This window comes from Rhincodon typus, chromosome 42, assembly GCF_021869965.1.
Source record: "Rhincodon typus isolate 14 chromosome 42, sRhiTyp1.1, whole genome shotgun sequence".
In the NCBI taxonomy this organism is placed as follows: Eukaryota; Metazoa; Chordata; class Chondrichthyes; order Orectolobiformes; family Rhincodontidae; genus Rhincodon; species Rhincodon typus.
In genome coordinates, this window is record NC_063373.1 from 2,213,599 (window position 1) to 2,238,156 (window position 24,558).

The 24,558-nt window shown below is 43.1% G+C and overlaps 1 protein-coding gene and 1 pseudogene across 1 annotated transcript in view; one reads left to right on the top strand and one right to left on the bottom strand.

Moving 5' to 3' along the window:
- Positions 1 to 854: 854 nt before the first annotated feature.
- Positions 855 to 24,558, bottom strand: part of LOC109922143 (zinc finger protein 420-like) — a 60,359-nt gene continuing 36,655 nt past the window's right edge. The window contains exons 5-6 of the mRNA XM_048619066.1: positions 24,278 to 24,404; positions 855 to 1,773 (exon numbers count right to left, since the gene is read on the bottom strand). Coding sequence (XP_048475023.1) covers positions 855 to 1,773; positions 24,278 to 24,404 — 1,046 coding nt within the window. The remainder of the gene's footprint in view (positions 1,774 to 24,277; positions 24,405 to 24,558) is intronic.
- Positions 24,139 to 24,558, top strand: part of LOC109916134 — a 17,288-nt pseudogene continuing 16,868 nt past the window's right edge.

Sequence of the window (24,558 nt, forward strand, 5' to 3'; positions counted from 1 at the left end):
TAAAATCAAGCCATTCAACTATGTCAAGCTCTCTTGTACCTGAACTGGCCTGTAATATCAAGGCCTTCCTGACTCACTTGTTGATTCTTCTCTTTTCTTCTTACCTTTTGGACATTATCTCCGGATGCCATCCCCTTGCCAAATTTCCAGCATTTCAGCTATACCTCACTCTGGATGCACCTTCTCCCAGCTGCTCTTGTGAAGGGCACCGATTGTCTAATTCTAAGTGCCTTAGAGATAAGATAAAGACTTGGTGCAACTCAGTTTGTTTTAAAAGCTGATTTGCATTATTTTTATCCCAAATAGGTAAACAACACTTTGGTGCTTACAAACATCATTAGAAATAGGGCTGGTAAGCATGGCTTGGATATAGATAACAATCGTATCAAAATGCAACACTGACAGTTACTGGAGAATCATGGTTGTTTAACCAAGCCTGATGAGCCACAAAATCATGTCACAAACAATATGCATGTAAACAGTCTTTATGCAGCAGAAATATGTAGATATATACAATAACATGGTGATTATTTTCAAACGTATCCTACAGATACACAATTGTCTCAATATTTAATCCACCATATCAGCACGTTTAATAGAGCAGGGTTTTCTAACATCAATACAAATGGCCAATGACCAAGGCTCATTCTTTGGCGTGTGAGTAAAAGCAAAACCCTTCACCTGTGATTCTTTTTGAATTTGCTGGTGTCTTAGCAAACAGCAAGACCTTTTACATGAACACAGGTGAACAGGATCTATCCAGTGTCATTTCACTGGTGTGTTAACAGTTTGAAATCTCTTTCCACATACAGGACAAGTGAACAATCTCTCCATAAAGTAAATAGGCTGGTGTATCAGCAGTTAATTTGACTGACTGAATGTTTCTCCCCACTATGAACTCGCTGGTGTTTCAGCAGGTTGGATGACTGAGTAAAGCCCTTCCCATAATTGGAGCAGGTGAATGGTTTCTCTTTCCTGTGAATTCGCTGATGTATTAGCAGGATGGTTGACTGAGTGAATGCTTTCCCACAATCTGACCAAGTGAGCGGTTTCTCCCCAGTGTGAATTCGCTGGTGTATCAGCAGTTTAGATGAGCAATTGAATGCTTTTCCACATTCAGAACAAGTGAATGGTCTCTCCCCAGTGTGAACTCGCTGGTGTTTCTGCAAACTGGATGATGAAGTGAATCCCTTCCCACAGTCACAGCAAGTGAATGGTCTCTCTCCAGTGTGAACTCGCCGGTGTATCTGCAGGCTGGATGATTGAGGGAATGCTTTCCCGCACACTGAGCAGGTGAATGGTCTCTCTCCAGCGTGAAATCGCTGGTGTACCCGCAGGTGGGATGACAGAGTGAATCCCTTTCCACAATCAGAGCAGGTGAATGGTCTCTCTCCAGTGTGAACTCGCTGGTGTATCCGCAGGCTGGCTGACTGAGCAAATGCTTTCCCACACACTGAGCAAGTGAATGGTCTCTCCCCAGTGTGAACTCGCTGGTGGATCCGCAGGCTGGATGACTGAGTGAATCCCATCCCACAATCAGAGCAGGCGAACGGCTTCTCCCCGGTGTGACTGCGTTCATGAGTTTTGAGCTGGGATGGGTACAGAAATCCCTTCCTACAATCCCCACATTTCCACAGTCTCTCCCCAGTGTGACTACGCTGGTGTTTGAACATTTCAGATAAATCTTCACAGACTCTTCCACATACAGACAATGCGTGTTTCTTCCCAGTGTGAATGATGCTTTCTCCTTCAGTGTTCAAAATCCTGAGATAACTAGGTTAGGATAAACAGAGTGGCTGTTGATTCTGGATGTGGTTTCATTTGACGCATATAATTGCATATCAATCTTTCAAACAGAAAACAAATTTATTCGGAGAAACCAGAAGAACACACAGGTTGTGAAATTGAGAGCAATTAATCTGGTCATTTGTGGAGAGACCCTGAGGGAGAAACTGCTGAATTATCATATGAACCAATTTGGTTTCAAAATCTCCTTCAGGGAAGAGAACCAGTCAGTGTTTGCACAAGAAAGAAAAAGAAAGATAGAGGTGGGTGAGGCACGGATGAAAGGTAGATATTTTATAGATCGACAACTCAAGCCTGTTCCTGTTTTCTCCCCATACCCTTCAATCCCTCCAAAGGGCTAAGAACAAGGGCAGCGTTCATTGAAAGAGGAGTTGCAACTAGACAGGATGGAGAAGGTGGCATTTGGAATGCTTGTCTTTATTGGTCAGTGCACTGAGTGAAGGAGTTCAGAGGGCATTGTTACAAAGCTGGGTAGACTAATTGTGAATTGAAAGGCAGAGTGTGGTTCCTTTAAGGGGTGAAGTGTTTTCAGTTTAGAGTTAAACAGAGAAGAGGTCTATGAGCAGATGGGGAATAGTACAGACACAGTTCTAAAATGGAAACATGTAACAATTGGCTTTGCTGACGGATACCTTAGGTTTGTTTTGATGTTTTCATGAGGAGGCTAAATTTGGCCAAATAATTTAAACCATACACTCAGTGATTCAAAGCCAATTGATTTTAGAAACTGATGGTGTTGACAGCCTGAACCTAATCATGTTGTGAGAATTTGTTGCATTATCAGTGATATTTAAGAAAGTGTTTGTTGAAAATCGGCAGACAGCCAACTGCCATCTGACATCTGAAAGAGTGAGCCAATGTTCAGCTGCAGTGAAAAGACATTTAAGCCTGGCTCTCACAAACTCTGTAAGGTCTCTGAAAAATAAAACATCAAAAGTACCACGGCGGTTCACATTAAAGACCTCACTGACAAAATTGCAGAGAAACCTTCTAACAGTAAACTTGGCAGAAGAAAGGTATTTGCAGTAGAGATTTCCAGAAGACACAGTCTGTGCAAGTTTAGAGAAATTAAGGTTTAATTTATTGTTTTCTTATTAACGGGATTTATATAAATCGGATTTGTGCTTATTCGAACAGCATTCCAATAGAATTTAGTTCTGTTAGGAAATAGTTAGTACTTGGGGGAAATTGTTTGGATTGCTAGTATTTCAATTAGTTTGTTCATAGATGGGTTAAATAAACAAATTGGTATTTGTTTCTTATGAAAATGGAGATCAGGGATATTCTTTCCTTTAATCACTTTTTAATAGGTTATGAGGGGCAAGGCAAGTTTCTCTGGGATTTTTGGATTTAATTATTAGAAGAGAACTTCTACTTTCATCCTAACAGATTGGGGCTTGCATATCAATTTGATTATCAGAGGTGTTCGATCTTTCCCAATTGCTAACAGATTTGGGGGCTCAAGTCCAGGATCACATGCGGGATCTGAATGGATCTGAAAAGATTTAAACAGACTTGGGGATTAGTGTCCTAGATCTTTGAATAAAACTTAGGTAAGAAAAATCTGTTTACGTTTGGTCACTTGTGGTTGTTTAAATCAAAGGTGAGGAAAATGGCTTATAACATTGCTAAAGAGGCTCTGGGGTTTGAAGATGATTCCTAAATTTGTCAAGAAAGTTTAGAATGACAAAGCAAGGATATAATTTTACACTGAGCAAACAGGCGAGGTTTGGGTTTAACTAAGGATAAAAGAAAGCTGAAATTGTAAATGATTGGTCAAGCACTTAAGCATATCAGAGTTTCAGCAAAGTGAAACAGAATTTGAGACAATTAAATTGAAAATGAGACAATTGGAGTTAGAAGAGAAAGAAAGGGAAAGAAGATCCATGGTAGACAATAAAGAAAAGGAGAGAAGATTCTTCGCTGAGCAAAAAGGAAGAGAGAAGAGAGAGAAAAAGAGTGAGAGGGAGAGAGAGAAGAAAGAAAAAGAGACAGAGAAGGTGAAAGAATATTCGAGTTGGAAAACATGAAGTTGGAACCTGAAGCAAAAAGACTTCAAATGGCAGAACGAAAAGTACAAGAGAGAAGCAAGGATGAGCAAACTCATTATAGCCAACAGCCCAGTAGCCAAATACACAAATACATCCAAACATTACCAAAAGTCAATGAAAAATATGCAGAAGCATTTTTCATTTCCTTTGAGAAACTGGCTTGGCAGATGAACTGGCCAGAGACTGTGTGGGTCATGTTACTTCAGACCAAGTTGGTAGGCAGGGCTGGTGAGGTGCTTGCATCACTGTCAGATGAGGTGTCAGGAAATTATAAAGATGTTAAACAGGCTATTTGAGTCCCTATGAATTGGTACCAGAAGCCTATAGACAATGGTTCAGAAACATGATGAAGGAACCAGTTCTGTCGAATTCGAAAGAATTTAACAAAGCAGCTTCAATAGATGGGAGAGAGCATGAAAGATTCAAAAGACATGAGGACCTTAAAGAGATCATTCTGCTGGAGGAGCATCAAAACTCACTTCCTGAGATCATAAGAACTCATATCAAGGAACAGAAAGTTACCGAAGTAAGAAAAGATGTGGAGATAGCAGATGAATATGTATTATTGCACAAATCAAAACTTAGATTTCAACAGCAATTTCGTTCTATGAGGGATAGAAATTGGGAGAAAGGGAGATCCTTCAATGAAAAACAAAAGGTAGGTCACACTGGGAACAGTTTACCACAGGTGAAAACAGAAACCCAAGAGGGTAAAAATGACTTGAAAGGCCTCACAGTTTTCACTGTAATGGAGTGGGACACAAAGTCACAGTGCTGGTTGTTTAAGAAAGGCATTCTGAAGATTGATGTGGTAAAATATGCCTAAACAATGGGATTAGTTGAGGTAGTGAAGGAAATCCTGAAAGACGTTCAGGAGCTAGAGGAGAGTGCACAGCCTAGTTACTGGCTGGAGAGTGAGATAGTGCCCAATTTGTACAAAGATTTCAAATCTGTAGGTAAGGTTTACTCAGGGACTCCGGGGGAAAGAGGTAAAGAAGGAAAAATATTGAGAATACGGGAGCTAATCAGTCTCTAGAGATGAAAGAAATGTACTCCATTTTTTTTTGCAGCAGCAGTGGGAGCAGTGACAGCGAGGACCAGGGGGCTGCCGGGAAGGTACATTCTTCATTTCGGCAGCGGAGCTGAGTGGGACCGGTCGAATTGCACTCTCGGAAAGTAAGTGAACTGATATATTTGGGCAGTAGCTAAACCCGAGACACTACACGTGTAGTGTCTCTCACCCGCCCTCCTCATCTGACCAAAAAAAAAAGACTCTGGTGTGTTGATAAGGCGAGTGTTTTTCTTTTTTTTTAAAATCATGTGCTGGTAAATAGAGTGATTTGGTACAATTTTTTTCCATTTCATTCATCTATTATTTGATATTACAGTAGGACTAAGTTAAGCTTAAGAGTAAAAATGGCAGGAGATCCCAGACCCATATTATGCTCCTCTTGCTCAATGTGGGAGCTCAGGGACACAGCTGATGTCCCTGACTCCTACACGTGCAAGAAGTGTGTCCAGCTCCAGCTCTTGTTAGACCACATGACAGCTCTGGAGCTGCGGATGGACTCACTTTGGAGCATCCGCGATGCTTAGTAAGTCGTGGATAGCATGTTCAGCAAATTGGTCACACCGCAGATTAGGATTGCTGAGGGTGAAAGGGAATGGGTGACCAAAAGGCAGAAAAAAAGCAGGAAGGCAGTGCAGGTGTCCCCTGCGGTCATCTTCCTCCAAAACAGGTATACCGTTTTGGATACTGTTAGGGGAGATGGCTCACCAGGGGAAGGCAGCAGTAGCCAGGTTCATGGCACCATGGCTGGCTCTGCTGTACAGAAGGGCGGGAAAAAGAGTGAAAGGGCTACAGTCATAGGGGATTCGATTCTAAGGGGAGTAGATAGGCGGTTCTGTGGTCGAAAACGAGACTCCCGAATGGTATGTTGCCTCCCAAGTGGACGGGTCAGGGATGTCTCAGATAGACTGCAGGACATTCTGTAGGGGGAGGGTGAATAGCCAGCTGTCGTGGTGCATGTAGGCATCAATGATATAGTTAAAAAATGGGATGAGGTCCTACAAGCAGAATTTAGGGAGTTAGGAGCCAAGTTAAAAAGTAGGACCTCAGAGGTAGTATCTCAGGATTGCTACCAATGCCACGTGCTAGTCAGAGTAGAAATGAAAGAATAGGCAGGATAAATGTGTGGCTTGAGAGATGGTGCAGGAGGGAGGGGTTCAGATTTTTGGGACATTGGGACCGGTTCTGGGGGAGGTGGGACTATTACAAATCGGATGGTCTACACCTGGGCAGGACTGGAACCAATGTCCTAGGGGCTGCTTTTGCTAATGCTGTTGGGGAGGGTTTAAACTAATGTGGCAGGGGAATGGGAACCAAATGAGGAGGTTAGTGGACAGTAAGGAGGTAGTAACTAAAGCCTGTAAGAAACTAGATAATGAAGTCAGTGTGACTAAGGGAAACAGTAGGCAGAGAGCAGATGATGAACGCAAAGGGACAGGTGGTCTGAGGTGCATTTGTTTTAACGCGAGAAGCATAGTAGCTAAGGCAGATGAACTTGGGGCTTGGATTAGTACCTGGGAGTATGATGTTATTGCTATTACTGAGACTTGGTTGAGGGAATGGCAAGATTGGCAACGAAATATCCCAGGATATAGGTGCTTCAGGCGGGATGGAGAGGGAGGTAAAAGGGGTGGAGGAGTTGCATTACTGGTCAAAGAGGATATCACAACTGTGCTGAAGGAGGGCACTATGGAGGACTCGAGCAGTGAGGCAATATGGGCAGAGCTCAGAAATAGGAAGGGTGCAGTAACAATGTTGGGGCTGTACTACAGGTCTCCCAACAGCAAGCGTGAGATAGAGGTACAAATATGTAGACAGATTATGGAAAGATGTAGGAGCAACAGGTGGTGATGGGAGATTTTAATTTTCCCAACATTGACTGGGATTCACTTAGTGTTAGGGGTTTAGATGGAGCAGAATTTGTAAGGAGCATCCAGGAGGGTTTTCTAGAGCAGTATATAAATAGTCCAACTCAGGAAGGGGCCATACTGGACCTGGTGTTGGGGAATGAGCCCGGCCAGGTGGCTGAAGTTTCAGTAGGGGATTACTTTGGGAATAGTATCACAATTCTGTAAGTTTTAGAATACTGATGGACAAAGACGAGAGTGATCTTAAAGGAGGAATGCTGAATTGGGGGAAGGCCAACTATAGCAAAATTTGGCAGGAGCTGGGGAATGTGGATCGGGAGCAGCTGTTTGAGGGTAAATCCACATTTGATATGTGGGAGGCTTTTAAAGAGAGGTTGATTAGAGTGCAGGACAGACATGTCCCTGTGAAAATGAGGGATAGAAAGGGCAAGATTAGGGAACCATGGATGACATGTGAACTAGCAAAGAGGAAAAAGGAAGCATACATAAGGTCTAGGAGACTGAAAACAGATGAAGCTTTGGAAGAATATTGGAAAGTAGGACCAATCTGAAATGAGGAATTAAGAGGGCTAAAAGGGGTCATGAAATATCTTTAGCAAACAGGGTTAAGGAAAATCCCAAAGCCTTTTATTCATACATAAGGAGAAAGAGGGTAACTAGAGAAAGGGTTCGCCCACTCAAGGATAAAGGAGGAAAGTTATGCAAGGAGTCAGAGAAAATGAGTGAGATTCTTAATGAGTACTTTGCATCAGTATTCACTGAGGAGAGGGACATGACAGATGTTGAGGTTAGGGATAGATGTTTGATTACTTTAGGTCAAGTCGGCATAAGGAGGGGGGAAGTGTTGGGTATTCTAAAAGGCATTAGGGTGGACAAGTCCCCAGGTCCAGATGGAATTTATCCCAGGTTACTGAGGGAAGCGAGAGAGGAAATAGCTGGGGCCTTAACAGATATCTTTGCAGCATCCTTGAGCACGGGTGAGGTCCCGGAGGACTGGAGAATTACTAACGTTGTCCCCTTGTTTAAGAAGGGTAGCAAGGATCATCCAGGTAATTATAGACCGGTGACCCTGACGTCAGTGGTGGGGAAGCTGCTGGAGAAGATACTGAGGGATAGGATCTATTTACATTTGGAAGAAAATTGGCTTATTAGTGATAGGCAGCATGGTTTTGTGCAGGGAAGGTCATGTCTTACCAACTTGACAGAATTCTTTGAGGAAGTGACAAAGTCGATAGATGAGGGAAGGGCTGTGGATGTCATATACATGGACTTCAGTAAGGCATTTGATAAGGTTCCCCATGGTAGGCTGATGGAGAAAGTGAAGTCGCATGGGGTCTAGGGTGTACTAGCTAGATGGATAGAGAACTGGGTGGGCAACAGGAGACAGAGAGTTGTCGTGGAAGGGAGTTTCTTAAAATGGAGAACTGTGACCAGTGCTGTTCCACAGGGATCCATTTGGGACCACTGTTGTTTGTGATATACATAAATGATCTGGAGGAAGGTATAAATGGTCTGATTAGCAAGTTTGCAGATGACACTAAGATTGGTGGAGTAGCAGATAGTGAAGGGGACTGTCAGAGAATGCAGCAAAATACAGATAGATTGGAGAGTTGGGCGGAGAAATGGCAGATGGAGTTCAATCCAGGCAAATGCGAGGTGATGCATTTTGGAAGATCCAATTCAACAGCGAACTATACTGTAAATGGAAAAGCCCTGGGGAAAATTGATGCACAGAGAGATCTGGGTGTTCAGGTCCATTGTACCCTGAAGGTGGCAACGCAGGTCGATAGAGTGGTCAAGAAGGCATATGGCATGTTTTCATTCGTCGGACAGGGTATTGAGTTGGCAGGTCATGTTACAGTTGTATAGGACTTTGGTTCGACCACATTTGGAATACTGCGTACAGTTCTGGTCCCCACATTACCAAAAGGATATGGATGCTTTGGAGAGGGTGCAGAGGAGGTTCACCAGGATGTTGCCTGGTATGGGGGGGTGCTAGCTATGAAGAGAGGTTGAGTAGTTTAGGATTATTTACATTAGAAAGACGGCGGTTGAGGGGGGACCTGATTGAGGTCTACAAAATCATGAGAGGTATAGACAGAGTGGATAGCAAGAAGCTTTTTCCCAGAGTGGGGGACTCAATGATGAGGGGTCACGATTTCAAGGTGAGAGGGGAAAAGTTTAAGGGAGATATGAGTGGAAAGTTCTTTACGCAGAGGGTGGTGGGTGCCTGGAATGCGTTGCCAGCGGAAGTGGTAGAGGTGGGCACGATAGCGTCATTTAAGATGTATCTAAACAGATACATGAAAGGGCAGGGAGCAGAGGGATACAGCTCCTTGGAAAATAGGCGACAGGTTTAGATAGAGGATCTGGATAGGTGCAGGCTTGGAGTGCCAAAGGGCCTGTTCCTGTGCTGTAATTTTCTTTGTTCTTTTGTTCTTTGTTCTTGTTCTTGTTCTTTGTACTCCTTCTGAAATGTTACCCGAGAGAGAGTGGTAATCTGTGGAATAGGATAGACACAGATTTAGCATTTCCCCATGCAAGATCAGGTTGGAAAGTCCAATCAAGACTGGGGAACTGAAAGTGGGAATGTCAATTCCAGGAATACACTTTGTTCTCAGAAACAACTGAGCAGGATCAAAAGTGGGAGTGATGCCTCTTATAGTGGAGAAGCCTGAGGAAAACCAGGGAACTGAAGAGTTAAAAGAAAAATACCCTGGAATTTTTCCAGACTGTGTGGTAACAAGATCCCACAGTCATAAGTTACAGCAAAAAGAAAAAAAAAAGCAAAGAGAAAGACAAAGGAGTTGAGGTCCAGTCAGCTGACACCTGTTTGATGAAATGGTAAAGGTAAAACCCAAACAGGTAGAGGATCAGGCAGAGGTGTTCAGTTCTGAAAGATCACTGCAGTTACAATAAGAGATCTATATCATAAAGCCTATTACGAAAAGGAATCAAATGCATTTCTGAGTGTTATTATCCAAGGATAGAATCCTAAGACACAAACGGAGACCTTGGCAGGTTACTGCAGAGGAGAAATGAGTGGAAGTGTACCATAGCACTGTTTGATATAGCAAACATAGCACACTTGCAGGAAGTATTATAGATAGGATTGAGGAAGACTTCGGCTAAGATACAAAAGTATTTCTATTGGCCTGGATTGCACGAGGAAGTGGTTGAATTTTGTTGTACCTGTCATGCTTGCCAAATGGTAGGAAAGTCACAGGCAGTAATAAAACTAGCATGATTTCTGCATCTGAAGAACCATTCGCAAGGGTTATGATTGGATTGTGAAGGTCCCCTCCATAAAAATAAAAGTGGGAACCAGAATATACTAACCATAATAGATTGGTCGATCAGGTTTCTGGAGGCAATTCCATTATGAAGTGTCAAGGCAAAAAGGATTGTGGAAGAGTTCTTTTCACGTTATGGCCTATCCAGGGAGATTCAGTTAGACCAAGGACCCACTTTTACTGCCAAACTATTTAAGGAGCCCATGGATAATTTGGCATCCAACACTTTAAATCAAGTGCATACCATCCTGAATCCCAGGGAGCAATAGAAAGATAGCATCAAGCCCTAAAGACCATGCTGAGGGCTATTGGCAGGATTACCCAAGTGATTGGAATAAAGGTATCTCATTTATATTGTTTGTCATTAGAGATGCCCTAATGAATCGACTCAGTTTACTCCATTTGAGTTGATATCCAGACACAAAATAAGAGGCCTGTAAAAATAATTAAGGAAAAGTTGATAGGTCCAAAGTCAGAGATTTCACAGTTGGATTATGTGTCTGAGGTGACAGTAAGATTAAACAGAGTCAGTGAGTTAGCTAGGCAACAGCTGAAGGTGGCACAGCATCTAATAAAGCAAGAAACAGATAAGAAATATAAAATTTGGATGTTTGCTCATGGGAATAAAGTATTGGTGCTGTTACCAGTGGTTAGGAGATCCCTTCAAAGCAAGGTTTAGTGTTCCCGATCAGATTAAGAAGTTGAGTCAGGTGAATTATCTGGTAAAGATGCCAGATAGAAAAAACACTTTATTGGGTATGTCATGTTAATATGCTGAAACCATACCGTGACAGGGACAGGGAACCAGAGAAACAGGTTTTAGTTACTGCCCCTCAGAGTGAGGAATCAGAATCTTTTTGATTTTGATGTGCCTCAAAATAAATTCAATAATGAGGAAACTCTTAGAGAATCGGATAGAATAGTGAGCTCTGTGTCTCAGGACCAAATTCAAAAGCTTGTTACAGCAACGAAGATATGTGTGGGAATAGAATAGGGTGGACTAATTCTATAGTGTAAGAGGCTGAAGGAGGGAATGTTGTTCCAATAAAACAACACCACTACAGGCTTAATCCTCTTACAGTCACACAAGTACAGAAGGAAGAGGAAGTGATGCTTCAAGGAGACATCATCGAGCCAAGTCAAAGTGAATGGAGTTTGGCAATCATGTCAGTTCTGAAGCCTGATGGCACTCAACGATTCTGTGTGGATTATTGGAAGGTCAATGCCATAAATAAATCTGACTCATACCCAATTCCAAAGCTGGAGGACTGTGAGAAAATGTTGGACAAACCACATATAATCACCAAATTGGACTTACTCTGTGGTTACTGGCAAGTACCTTTGTTAGGCAGAGTGAAGGACGTTTCTGTGTTTGTGACCCAAAATGGGCTGTATCAATTTGAAGTTATGCGATTTGGTTTGAATAATGCTGCAGCCACATTTCAAAGACTTATGAACAGAGTTGTGGCAGGATTGACGAATTGTGCCATCTATACTGATGACGACATGATCGTTAGCCATTCATGGAAAGATGGCATGATGCACTTGGCAGAGCTCTTTGACAGACTGCAGGAGGCAAAACCAATGTAAACTTAGCAAAAACAGAGTTCACGAAGTCTGAAGTGACATTTTTGGGATGTAACATCGGACATGGAAGGATGACCCCAAGGAATCCAAAGATGTCCGCCAATTAAGAAATTTCCCAGACCATCTTCAAAGAAAGAGGGGCTTCAATTTTTGGGACTCAGTGGATTCTACCAATCGTTTGTGGCAAAATTTAGTAGCATGGTGGCACTGTTGACAGATTTGCTCAAGAAGAACATGAAATTTTGGTGGGCAGAACAATACCAGGATGCATTTGAAAATTTAAAAACCATGTTGACCACTGCATGAGTTTTAGCTACACCAAATTTCTTAAAAGCCTTTAAAATTGCTGTCGATTCCAGCAATATAGGGGTTGGAGCTGTGTTGATGCAGGAGGATGATGGTGAAATTGAAAGGCCAAATGATTATTTCTCAAAGAAACTCAATATTTATCAGAGAAAATGTGCCACCATTGGAAAAGAATTATTGAGTTTGATACTGGCCTTACAATATTTTAATGTGCATATACCAACAATATTTTGGAGATGATTCTGTATACAGACCACAACCCACTCATTTTTTGGAAAGATTTCAGGACAAAAACAAGACTATTTCTTTGAAGGTTTATGTTACAGGGTGGTAATTTACAGACTGTGTGTATGTTGTGGGTCATAAAAATGTTGATGTAGATACATTATGGCGGGTTTAGAGAAAATGTGTAGATCAGATAGAACTGGTACAGTCCAATGTCATATATATGCAGAATTAGTATGACAGGTACAACTTTAGATTACTGACCTATGTATTTCATGATAATAATATTAACATTAAAAAAAAACTAAGCCATCTTTTCTTAATGATGATTTTTTTTCTTTTAAGGGGTAGGTGTTATTAAGCTGGGTAGAATAATTGTGAATTGAAGAGTATGGTCCCTTTAGGAATTGAAATGTTTTTAAGTTTAGAGTTAAACAGAGAAGAGGTCTGTGAGCAAACGTGGAATAGTACAGACCAAGTTCTAAACTGGAAACATGTAACAATTGGCTTTGTTAATGGATACCTTCGGCTTTGTCTTCATGTTTTCACAAGGAGGTTGAATTTAGCCAATTAATTTAAACCAAACACTCAGCGATTCAAAGCCAATTGATTTTTAAATCAGATGGTGTTGACAGCCTGAACCTAATCATATTGTGAGAATTTATTGCATCATCACTGGTATTTAAGGAAGTGCTTTTTGAAAGTCGGCAGAGAGCCAACTGCCATCCGAAAGAGTGACCCAACGTTCAGTTGCAGTGAAAAGAAGTTGAAGTTGGGTCTCAAAAACCATCAAAAGGCATTTGTGGCAGACAGTTCAAGAAGACAGAGATAGTAGGAACTGCAGATGCTGGAGAATCCGAGACAACAAGGTGCAGGGCTGGATGAACACAGCAGGCCAAGCAGCATCATAGGAGCAGAGAGGCTGACGTTTCGGGCCTAGACCCTTCATCAGGAAAGGGGGAGGGGAAGGGGGTTTTGAAATAAATAGGGAGAGAGTGGGAGGCGGATAGAAGAGGGATAGAGGAGAGGATAGGTGGAGAGGAAACAAACAGGTCGAAGAGGCGGGGATGGAGCCAGTAAAGGTGAGTGTAGGTAGGGAGTTAGGAAGGGGATAGGTCAGTCCAGGGAGGACGGACAGGTCAAGGGGGTGGGATGAGGTTAGTCGGTAGGAGATGGAGGTGCGGCTTGAGGTGGGAGGAGGGGATAGGTGGGAGGAAGAACAGGTTAGGGAGGCAGGGACGAGCTGGACTGGTTTTGGGATGCGGTAGGGGGAGGGGAGATTTTGAAACTTGTGAAATCCACATTGATACCATTGGGCTGCAGGGTTCCCAAGCGGAATATGAGTTGCTGTTCCTGCAACCTTCGGGTGGCATCGTTGTGAAGACACACAGTCTGTGCCAGTTTGGAGAGATTAAGTTTTAATTTATTGTTTTCTTATTACGCATGTTTATATAAATGGGACTTGCCGTTATGCAAAAAAGCATTCCAACAGAATTTAGTTCTGTTAGGAAATAGTTAGCAATTAGGGGAAGTTATTCGGATTGTTACCATTTCTTTCAATTTGTTAGGATTAAACAAAGAAATTGATATTGTTTCTTAGAAAATGGAGATCAGGGATATTCTTTCCTTTAACCACTCTTTTCAACAGATTAGGACAGGCAAGGCTAGCTACTCTGGGGATTTCGGATTTAAATTATTAGACAGGAACCTCGACTTCCATCCGAGCAGACTGGGGCTTGTATTTTGTTTGATTATCAGAGGGGTGTAGCCTTCGGCCCCTCCTAACATCATGCTGTGGCACTATTAGACTTTGGTTAGACCAATTTTGGAATACTGCATTCAGTTCTGGTTTCCCTGTTGTAGAAAAGATGTTGTTAAACTTGAAAGCATTCAGAAAAGATTTACAAAGTTGTTGCAGGGATTAAAAAGTTGACCCAGAGGGAAAGGCTGAATAGGCGGGCTTTTTTTCCCTCTCTGGAATGTTGCAGGCTGAAGAATGATCTTATAGAGGTTTATAAATCATGAGGAACACTGATAGGGTGAATAGCCAATGACTTTTTCTCAGGGTAAGGGAGTTCAAAACTAGTTGGCATAATTTTAAGGTGAGAGGGAAAAGATTTAAAAGAGACCTGAGGGGCAACCTCTTCACAGAGCGTGGTGCATGTATGAAATTAGCTACCAGAAGAGGTAGTTGAGACAGGTACAATTACAACATTTAAAAGGCATCTAGATGTTTACACGAATAGGAAGCGTTTAGTGGGATCTGAGCCAAATGTTGGCAAATTGGACGAGATCGGATGAGGATATCTGGCCGGCATGGACAAGTTAATCCAATGTGTCTGTTTGCATGCTGAATAACTCTATGACACTAAGTTTTAAAGCAAAATGGTGGCCCCAATTCGAAATCAGAAAATGCTGGAGATATTCAGCAGGTGTTGAAGCATCTGAAATAGTGACAGATGCAGGAACGATTGCAATTTTGTATGATAATCTAAACATTTTTACAAGGCACTGCAAGACAGGTTACATGCTGAGTGCTGGAACATGGGACTAGAGTAAATAGGTGCTTGATGACCAGCATGGATACCATGGGGTCATAGTGTTCAACAATTTTATATCCGAGACCCTGACTCCATTTTGTTCCACGTTTCTCTGTGACTCTCCATTTTACTAAGCAGGCAGGAGTGACATGCCATGAAGAATGCAAATGATACTTTGGCCTTCAGAATGAGAGTTTTTGAGTACAGGAGCAGAGATATCTTTAAGGAAAGGCTTTGGTGAGCCCACAGCTGGAGAAGTGTACAGAATTGTTCTCTTTTCCCAAAGAAAGTTGCCTTGGCTATTGAGAGAATGTAAAGAAGGTTCACTAGACTGATTCCTGGGATGTCAGGAGTGATGTATGAAGTCAGTATCTATGCTTGTTTAATCCTCCCTTCGTTCGTCTCTCTGAGCTGCTGACTGCATCACTAGCTAATACTCTACTTCTGACCCATCTGACCCATCTAAGGTTATGCTTTGATTGTCATTCCCCTGCCATACTAGTTTAAACACTTACCAATCGATCTAGCAAAGCCCCCAAGATGAGATCTCCTCAGCTTTGCCCAGGAGCAATCAATCAATCAGGCTTGTAAAGGTTCCATCTCCCACGGAAATGGTCCCAATGCCTCAAGAAAGTAAACTCTTCTCGGGGACACAATTTCTCCAACTACACATTCATCTGTTCTGTCCTCTTATTCTTCCTCTCTCTAGCACATGGTACTGAGTAAATCTGACATTATTACATTAAAATACAGGACCTGAAATGTATCTACCAGCTTCATAAATTCAGCTATCAGGCCCTCATCCCTTTGTTTAGCTGTGCCATTGGTACTTATGTGTTCCACAACCACTGGCTGTTCACCCTCCAGCTCCAGAATATCCTGCAACAGCTCCATGCTGTCTCTGATCTTGGCACCAAGGAGATCACATATCATCCTGGATTCATGTCTATGGCCACAGAAGTGCCTGTCTGTACTACTTACTGAATCCCATGTCACTATAGCCCGGCCACTCATTTTCCTCCCCTTCTGTGCAGCAGAGCCACCCACAGTCCCATGAGCTTGTCTTGCTGATTTTCCGTGAGGCCACGACTGACAATCCCAAAATATCCAAAGCAGTATGTGTTTTTGAGATAGGGATGACCACTGGAGACTCCTGCACTTCCTTCCTGTGCCTTCTACTTTATAGGACAGTCACCCATTGCCATCTGCCCGTGCAAAGTCTATCTGCTGTATGACCACCTCACTAAGCATACTCCACAGATGCTCCACAGTGAGTTCAACCAGCTTCAGCTCTGAAAATCAGTTAGCCAGTAGCTGCAGATGGGCGCATTTCCTGCACAAGTAGCTTTCAGCAACACTAAATGCATCCTGAATTCCCAAATTGTACAGGGAATTCAATTAAGTGAGCAATCTTCCTTCATTTCAGACAGTTCTATTAAAATCAGAAGCTCCTACTTGTACTTTAGCTGATATCTTATACTTCAAAAACAGTAGGAAAGTACTCTATAATTATCACTTACCAATTGGCTATTTTGATTGGGCTTGTGTCACTTTCTGAACTGCCCACACTGAGACTAAGGACTGCATTCAATCTTTCAGCTTCACCTTCTCCCTCTCTCACCTCACTATCTGTTTTCACCCAACTCCAAACACTCTCATTGAGCCAAGCAGCGCTCGCAGTGCAGCCTTGTCATTTTAACTGACCTCAGCCTCCTGTACTGTCCAATGCAGATTAATGGGAATTCAGGGAACAGCATCTCATCTTTCAATTCAGCACTTTACAACGCTTCAGACGCAAGGATTTGGATCATTCCACCTGAAAGGATGATGGAACTCGAGTCCGTAATGAATCTTAAAAGGAAGTTTGCAGATAATTGAGAACGAGGAAACTACAGGTTAAAATTACAATGTGGGTGATTGGGATCAAATATTGACAGTTCTTTCAAAGAGACGACCTGTAATTTGGATAAATTTGCGCCCCCTCTCCGGCCAATATCTCCTTCCTGAACGTATTCCCCTAGAGTCATCTAACTATGAATTAGAATATGTCGCTGCTTTTCGAGTTACAAACAGATCGGACATATTTTCCCACACACCTTTTTGCTTCCATATTTGAATGCCAATGATATTCGGAAGCTGATAACTCCACTGCTTCTGTCAGAATTTGCTTTGAGATCGTGGTCTACAAATTATTCTCAGTTCATATCCTGTAAAACAAATTCACAAACAGAAAAGTTACTGTTAGTCCAGGATAGAAGTTCAGAAAAGACAAATATTTCTCGTGCTTTCAGTTTGCTGAGGAAATGTACCTCTTCCAATCGCCCCGCCTCCAGCCAGGAAAAGCTGCGCATGTGCGCTCCTGCAACTTGCCCCCAAGAAAGATGGCGACTTTAACAAGAGGCCTATCGCTGTCTGACGCCCGCAGCTGTTTCCCCGTTTGCTGCAAACGCAGGACCGCGAGTTTCTAATTCAGATCTAGTGGCCTAGACCGAGTGTTCATAATACTTCCCAGTCCCTACTGACTCCAGTTTTCTTCCGGTCTCCGCTGTATATCCCCCATCTTTGCCTTCACCACCTCCCGCACTCAGACGCCACTCACAGCGGCAGGGTTAATGATGACGTGTCTTCCTGCTCGCCCCGCCCCCTCATTCACTCCCATTGGTTGGAGGACCAGCTGCATCCGCGTGCTCCGCCAGCTCCGTACACTGCTGTCAATCAGCCGGCCGTATTGTGAAGTGAGTGGCGGGATCCTCTCTCTCAGCTCTGTGATGAGCTTCATCAATCCCAGTGAATGGTGCAGTATCACAGAGCACATGGGAAGGTGGCCATTCAGCCCATTGAAGCAGTACTCTCTCAGTCGGACAACACTGCGAATCTATCCCAATTCCCGCGGCATTTGTCCAGAGCCCTCCAAACTTTTTCTTAAAAAGTTACATTTTTGACTTTTTATGTCTTTTTTTTATCGTCTGGCTTTGCAACCAATATGGAGACGGTGAATGGCAGCTTTGTACATATTTTGTGTATTCATGCATTTCTACACTTGAGTACACGTGACTACAAAATCTAATTCTAATTCCAATTCCCAAACCTCTTTGGGGAATAATTGTTCCAGATGCTCAGAACGTGCTGAGTAAAATAATCTTCACATGTTCACCCGGCATTATTTGCCAATAATCTGAAAGTTGAATTCTGTGCTCAAAAATTGTGATAACTCATACCTCTCCACAAAACAGGAACCTAAATAAATGTTAATTTATTCATGGGACGTGGTCTATGGTGCCCAGATCAGTATTTAATGGCCATCTTTAATTTGCATTGGAGAACATGGTGGTGAACTGCCTTCTTGAATTGCTGCAGTGCATGTGCTCTAAGTACACCGCAGTGTTGTTTGGGCAATATTCTCTGACAGTCTCACAATCCTCCCTATCTCTGTAATCCAATCCAGACTCTCAAATCGTCCCTGTCTCTATAATCTCCTCTGGCCTCACAACCCTTCCTATCTTTGTAAACTTGTCCATATCTGACAAAATTCCCTGCCTCTGCAACTTCCCTCAGCCTCACAGTCCTCCCTATCACCATAACCTCCTCCAACCTCACAAACCTCCCTATTTCTGCAACCTTATCCAACCCCTACAGCTTCCCTCTCCCTGTATTCCCATAATCACACACTCCTTCCCATCTCTGATCTGCTTCAGCCTCACAATCCTCCCTAACTCTATTATTTGTACTTACTTTGTAATTTTAACATCTAACATGATAGAAGTACAAATTGTTGTTGATTTAGATGTGTATTGTCAACTCTTCTCTATCACTGGGTAAATGATCTCTAACTCCTTACACAACTGCGCTGAGGGAACACCTTCCCCCTGAAAAAAATACAATGCGGGAGCACAAGATGGTCAAACACCACCTCCTCCACAGACAACAGGGCTTTGGAAAAAAATGTTGGTATCAATGGAGGGAGAAATAGAGTTAATGTTTCAGCATGTGCAGAATAAATTACAGGGTGAAAATGGTGCAGAATTTGATGGTCAGAAATGGAAGGGAAGTGGACTGTCATGCTGGAAAATGAACTCCTGACTGTGAAAGGTAGTGTGTGCAGATGAATCTGGGAAGACAGCAGCGCTCGCTCGGGAGATGGGCAGTCTGTGGAAGTAACAGTAAATCACTAAACTGAGGTAAAATGTACCCAATATTCGACTTCAAAAGGACAAAATGTGGTGGGAGTGGGCCAATAGCTGGAAGATGAATGGGATGAAATATGAAATGATTACTTCTGGTCGGAAGATCAGCATTTTCTTGTCTCCTACAGCATAAATATTGTCCTTCCTTTACATTGGAATTTTTTGTGAATTGTTCTGTTTAATATGGAGAATGTGAGGTCATAGGCCTTGTTGTAAGGAACATAGAGAGACAGTGTTCAGTAAAGAGTCCTATTCTAAATGATGTACAGTTCCAGAGACCTGGGTGTATGTGTATGTGCAACAGGCAATAAAAGTGTTTGGACAGCTGGAGAGAGCTGTTCATAAAGCAGACCGTAACACAGGCTTCATCGATGGGTTCACGCAGTATAAGAGCGACAAGGTCACAGTGAACTTGTATAAGACACGAGTTAGACCTTGGTTCGAATATTGTCTCCTGATCTGTTGCCACACTTAAGGAAGAACGTAAGTGCATTGGCAGTATGTAGAAGAGGTTTATGAGAATGATTCCAGGGATGAGCAACTTCAGGTAAGAAGTTAGATTAGAGAAGTTGGAGCAGATGTCCTTGGAGAGGAGAAAGACAACAGGAAATTTGATGCAATACTTCAAAATTCCGTGAGGTCTTGACAGAGTCAACGGGAAGAAACTGTTCCCGCTAGGAAAAGGATCAAGAACAGATTGGCATAGATTGAACTTTTTTTTGTACAAGACTCAAATCTTACATGCAGGTAGGATCTGGAACACATTTCCTGGATCAATTGCTTCATTCATGAGGGAATTGGGTCATTGTTTCCAATTCAATAATATGCACTGTATCTGGGAAAAGGCAAGAGAATCCAAAATTATTTGGAAGGAGAAATTTAAGAATCTATATTCAAGCACACCTTGTGACAGCAAACTGACGACTGGAGTGCTATTTGCTTAAAAGTCACTGTTGAAGTATAAATAGTAGTGGACTGCTGTCAGTGAATTGGAATGTAGCAATCCAGTAGGGAGTTCAGCTGACACTTACTGTGCATTGAGTGCTGTGAAGGAGGTTGGGGGGGTGGTGGGGTGATTTTACAGAGGCTGATAAAATCTTGGAGGGGGTCATAGATAAGGTGAATAGCAAAGGTAGTTTCCTTCAGGTAGGGGAGTTCAAAACTAGATTTTTAAGATTTTAAAGGAAGCTGTGGGGCAAATCTTTTCACTCAGATGGTGGTTCACGTGTGGAATGAACTGCCAGAGGAAGTGGCAGATGCTAGTACGGTTACAACATTTAAAAGAAAAAAGACATCTGGACAGGTACGTGTATAGGAAAGGTTTGGAGGAATATGAGCCAAATGTAGGCAAATGGGACTAGTTCATTTCGGGATATTGGTCGGCATGGTCGAGTTGGACCAAAGGATCTGTGTGTGTGTGTGTGTGTGTGAAACATAACAATTGTGTCATATTTGGAGCTCAACAATTGGTGTCTGTTTCTGCTGATGTAAATGGCCTCGAGCCCAAGTCAGCTGCAAAGCACAAATCAGGAGTGTAGTGGAATACTGCCAACATGCCTGGATGAGTACAGCTCCAAAACACACAGAAGCACAACACCATCCAGTGAAACACGGTCTGTCTGACTGACAAAACTCCCATTAGCTTCAAAATCCACTGCCTTCACCATTGAAGTGCAATGTGTACTATTTATAAGCTCAACAATAGTAATTCATCAAGGCTCCTTCAACAGCACTACAGAATGTAACTTTCGGAAAATTGGAAAATGATGCAGGGTGAAGATGTGGAGAATATTTGACAACAATTCTGAGAATATGGAACAAACTAAATGGTAGATGGAAACAGATTATACAGTCATTTTCAAATGTGATATGGAATTTAACACAATGAGGAAAAGTTTAGTGGGCTCTGGGCACAGGGCAGTGAAGTTGGGATGGATGGCCACTAGCTGCTATGCTTGCGATACTGCATCATTTGCTGTGAAGGATGAAGCTCATCCCAGGGCAGCAAACAGAGACGCTCTTGAATTGGAGGAAGGATCACAGACAGAGCTTTTAAAAAGTCACATTTCCAGAATATTGTACATGCAATCCATGGTTTGGAAACAGGTACCGTTTTGGCGTCTATTGGCAAGCCGATTTGTATGCAAATCAAGACACAATACAGGACCTTTAAAATCACACCCATGCATAAGACTGTGTTTGTACCAGCTTTCGTACGTCTTCGATCAAGGGATCCTGTCCTCCAACTAATTAATTGGGTTGGCAACATTGGTAAAAATCAGGTTATCATCAGATTATCAATTTGTTATGTGATTAACAGCAGCAGTAACAGTGGAATCTAACAGCACAGTTACTCAATGACCTTGCTGATGTGTCAGTGGGTGGTGTCACTGAATGTACCCCTTCACTCACACGCTGAGCATATGAATGACTTCTCACCTGTGAAAGTGTGTTTGTGTCAATGCAGGCTGTCAGACCAAGGGAATCCCTCTCCACCCACCGCCCCCCCGCGACTGGAGTTCAGACGTGTGCCACACACACACACACACACACACTTACACACACACAGAGCAAGTGAATGGTTTACCCTCAGTATGAATTCCCTGGTATTTCAGAAGGCTGGATGAATGAGTGAATCCTTTCCAACAGAGTTTCTCCTCAGCGTACACCTGCTTGTATGCTTTGAGGTTTGCTGGGCGCCTGAACGCCTTCCTATAGGATGTGCAGTTTAACGGCCTCTCCTTAGTTTGAACCTGCAGTTGGGCTATGCAAGTGGATGACTAAGTAAATCATTTCTCCAACACAGAGTGAATAAATTGCCTCTCCCCAGTGTGGATGCGCTGGTGTATGTTAAGTTCAGATGACTACCTGAAGCTCTTCCCATAGGACGTACAGCTGAATGGCCTCACCATAGTATGACCAAAGGCCAGATGAATGAGGAAATGCCTTCAAAAAAACAGAGCAAGTGAGTGGCCCCTCCCTAGCGTGAATTCTCTGGTGTGCAATGAGGGTGGATGGCTGCTTACATTTCTTTCCAGAGTTAATGCATTTAATGGGCCTTCTTCAGTGTGAACTCACTGGCATAACATGGCACAAAATGGGGCTTAATAAATACATTCCCACATATGAAGCAGGTGAATGGTCTCTTGCCAGTGTACTATGCCAATGAGTTTCCAACTGGGATGGATAATAGAATCATTTACCATAATCATCACATTTCTACAGTTTGCCATGGGGTTAATGACCTTATGACCCTCTCTTTTACACAATCTGTTGAAGCGTCTTCCACAAGTGTAAGGTGTCCTTCCATCTGGAAGGGGTGATTCTTTTTTCAGGCTGTGTGACCGGATACAATTCTTCCCACAGATGCTTTCCTAGAATACTGTCAAGTATGTGTGTGTCTCAGCCTCAGCAATGTTTGAAATATTTTCCCACTGACAGAACAAACAGTTGTCCTTCCACATTCAAAGTCTGATGATATAGTCATGTTAGATATTGACCAGATGTTTGGTTTGAGTTTCCTGTTCCCCATTCTCTCTTTGAATCCTCTGCAATGGGAGATTACAGAAGACATCATTGTCAATCCAGGATACAAATTCCAGTTTTTGTGGAGCATTTTGTCCCTATTTTGTATACCCAAAAATGTAATTCCTGGTCTCACACTCTATCCCTCTTCCCTGAGCTGAAATCCAAACCCATCTCCCTCATTTCTTCAAACAAAAAAAAAGAACTGTGGAGGCAGGAATTTCTGAAACAATAACAGAAATTGTTGGAGAAACACTGCAGGTATGGCAGCAAAAACATACTGCCAAACCTGCAGATTTTCTCCAGCACTTCCTGCTTTTGTACCCCCACTTCTTTTTTCCACTCCCTGTTTTTCCCTCCCACTCCTCAGAAATCTTCAGGTCCCCAGCTCCTGTGGCTCTATTTCAGGGCCTCAAGTAGACTCTGTGCTGTGAAGTACCCGAGTGAAAACCCCAGCCCTCCCAGATGGCATTCTCTGGACCCTGATGCTAATCTCTATTCCTGTTGGCAGGCATGATGTGGAGGTGCCGGTGTTGGACTGGGGTGGACAAGGTCAAAAATCACACAACACCAGGTTGTAGTCCAATAGGTTTATTCGAAAACACTTGCTTACATAGGTCTGTTCCTTTGTCAGTTTTAGTGTGAAAGAGGAGGTATACCGACAGAATTTATCAGTTGAAAGCTAACAACGCTAAAAAATGTTCTGCTGCTTGCCTGCTGTTGAGTCTTTAATCAGTTAGATAGGAGACACAGGTTTCTATAGATTAAAATGCAAATTTTATATATTTTTTTCAAATCATTGCCCCAAGATAATTAATGGCTATATCAATATACACAAGAGATGATATTTAAGGTCAGACAACACACTTTACGTGTGAGGCCTTGTTTAGAATCTGTCTGAGTTTTAGCCTGAAGTCAGGCTGGGTATTTTTTGAACAAAATAGAATGTATCTGCAAATACGCAAACATCTTTAATGAAATAATTCTCCCCATATATTTGTGTGCGTGTGTGTGTGAGAGAGAGGGTGCTTGACAGTATATATCGTGGTGGGGTCACCTGTAGAGCGACATGAACTTAACATTAAAAACCGAAAGAACTGCGGATGCTGTATATCAGGAACATAATACAGAAGTTGCTGGAAAAGCTCAGCAGGTCTGGCAGCATCTGTGGAGAGAAATCAGAACTAACGTTTCGGGTTCGGCGTTCTGAGGGTCACCGGACCCGTAATGTTAACTCTGATTTCTCTGCACAGATGCTGCCAGACCTGCTGAGATTCTCCAGCAACTTCTGCCTATGAACCCAACATCACAGTGGCGGCCGAGAGCCGCCTTCCGCAGTTTCTGAATCTCCCGCGCAAGAAACAAACCCGACCCTCCGTTCACTCTGATTGGTTAGAGGACCTGTCCCGCACTCTCACTCACGCTGGTTGGTTGGAGGACCAAACCCGCCACTCATGCACTCCGAATCGTTGCAGGACGAGTTCAGCCCCGTCATTCACGCCGATTGGTTGGAGGTCCCGCTCCCGCCCTCTCATTCACGCCGATTGGTTGGAGGTCATGTCCCGCCTTCTCATTCACTCCGATTGGTTGCAGGACCAGCCCTGCCACTCATGCACTCCGATTGGTTGGAAGACCAGATCCGCCCTCTCAATTTCCAGACTGGTCTTCCCCCAGTTCAGGCAGGAGGAGCATGCGCAATTTGACAGCTCGGACCTCTCAGGCGCAATGTGGTCCAGGGAACAGATTTGTTAATTGGATTTCCGGGCGGTTAGGGCACAGCGAAACAGAGGAGGAGCTGGTAAGCGGAGAGCATTCATGAATACCCAGTACAGGCATCAAGCCCCGAATAAGAATCTGCCAGTCCTGCGTTTACAGCAAACGTGAAGTCAACGTTCACGTTAACCTGGATCGGCCCGAGCATCCGGCCGCCATCTTTTAGCTGGGCACAACCTGGAAAAGGAATAAGGGGGAGAAAATAGGGAGACAGGCAACGGCAGCCGGAGCAGGAGGAGAGAATAGGGAGACAGCCAATGGGAGAAGGGGCAGGAGGAAAGAGTAGGGAGACAGGCAATGGGAGCTGGGGCAGACGGAGAGAAGAGGGAGA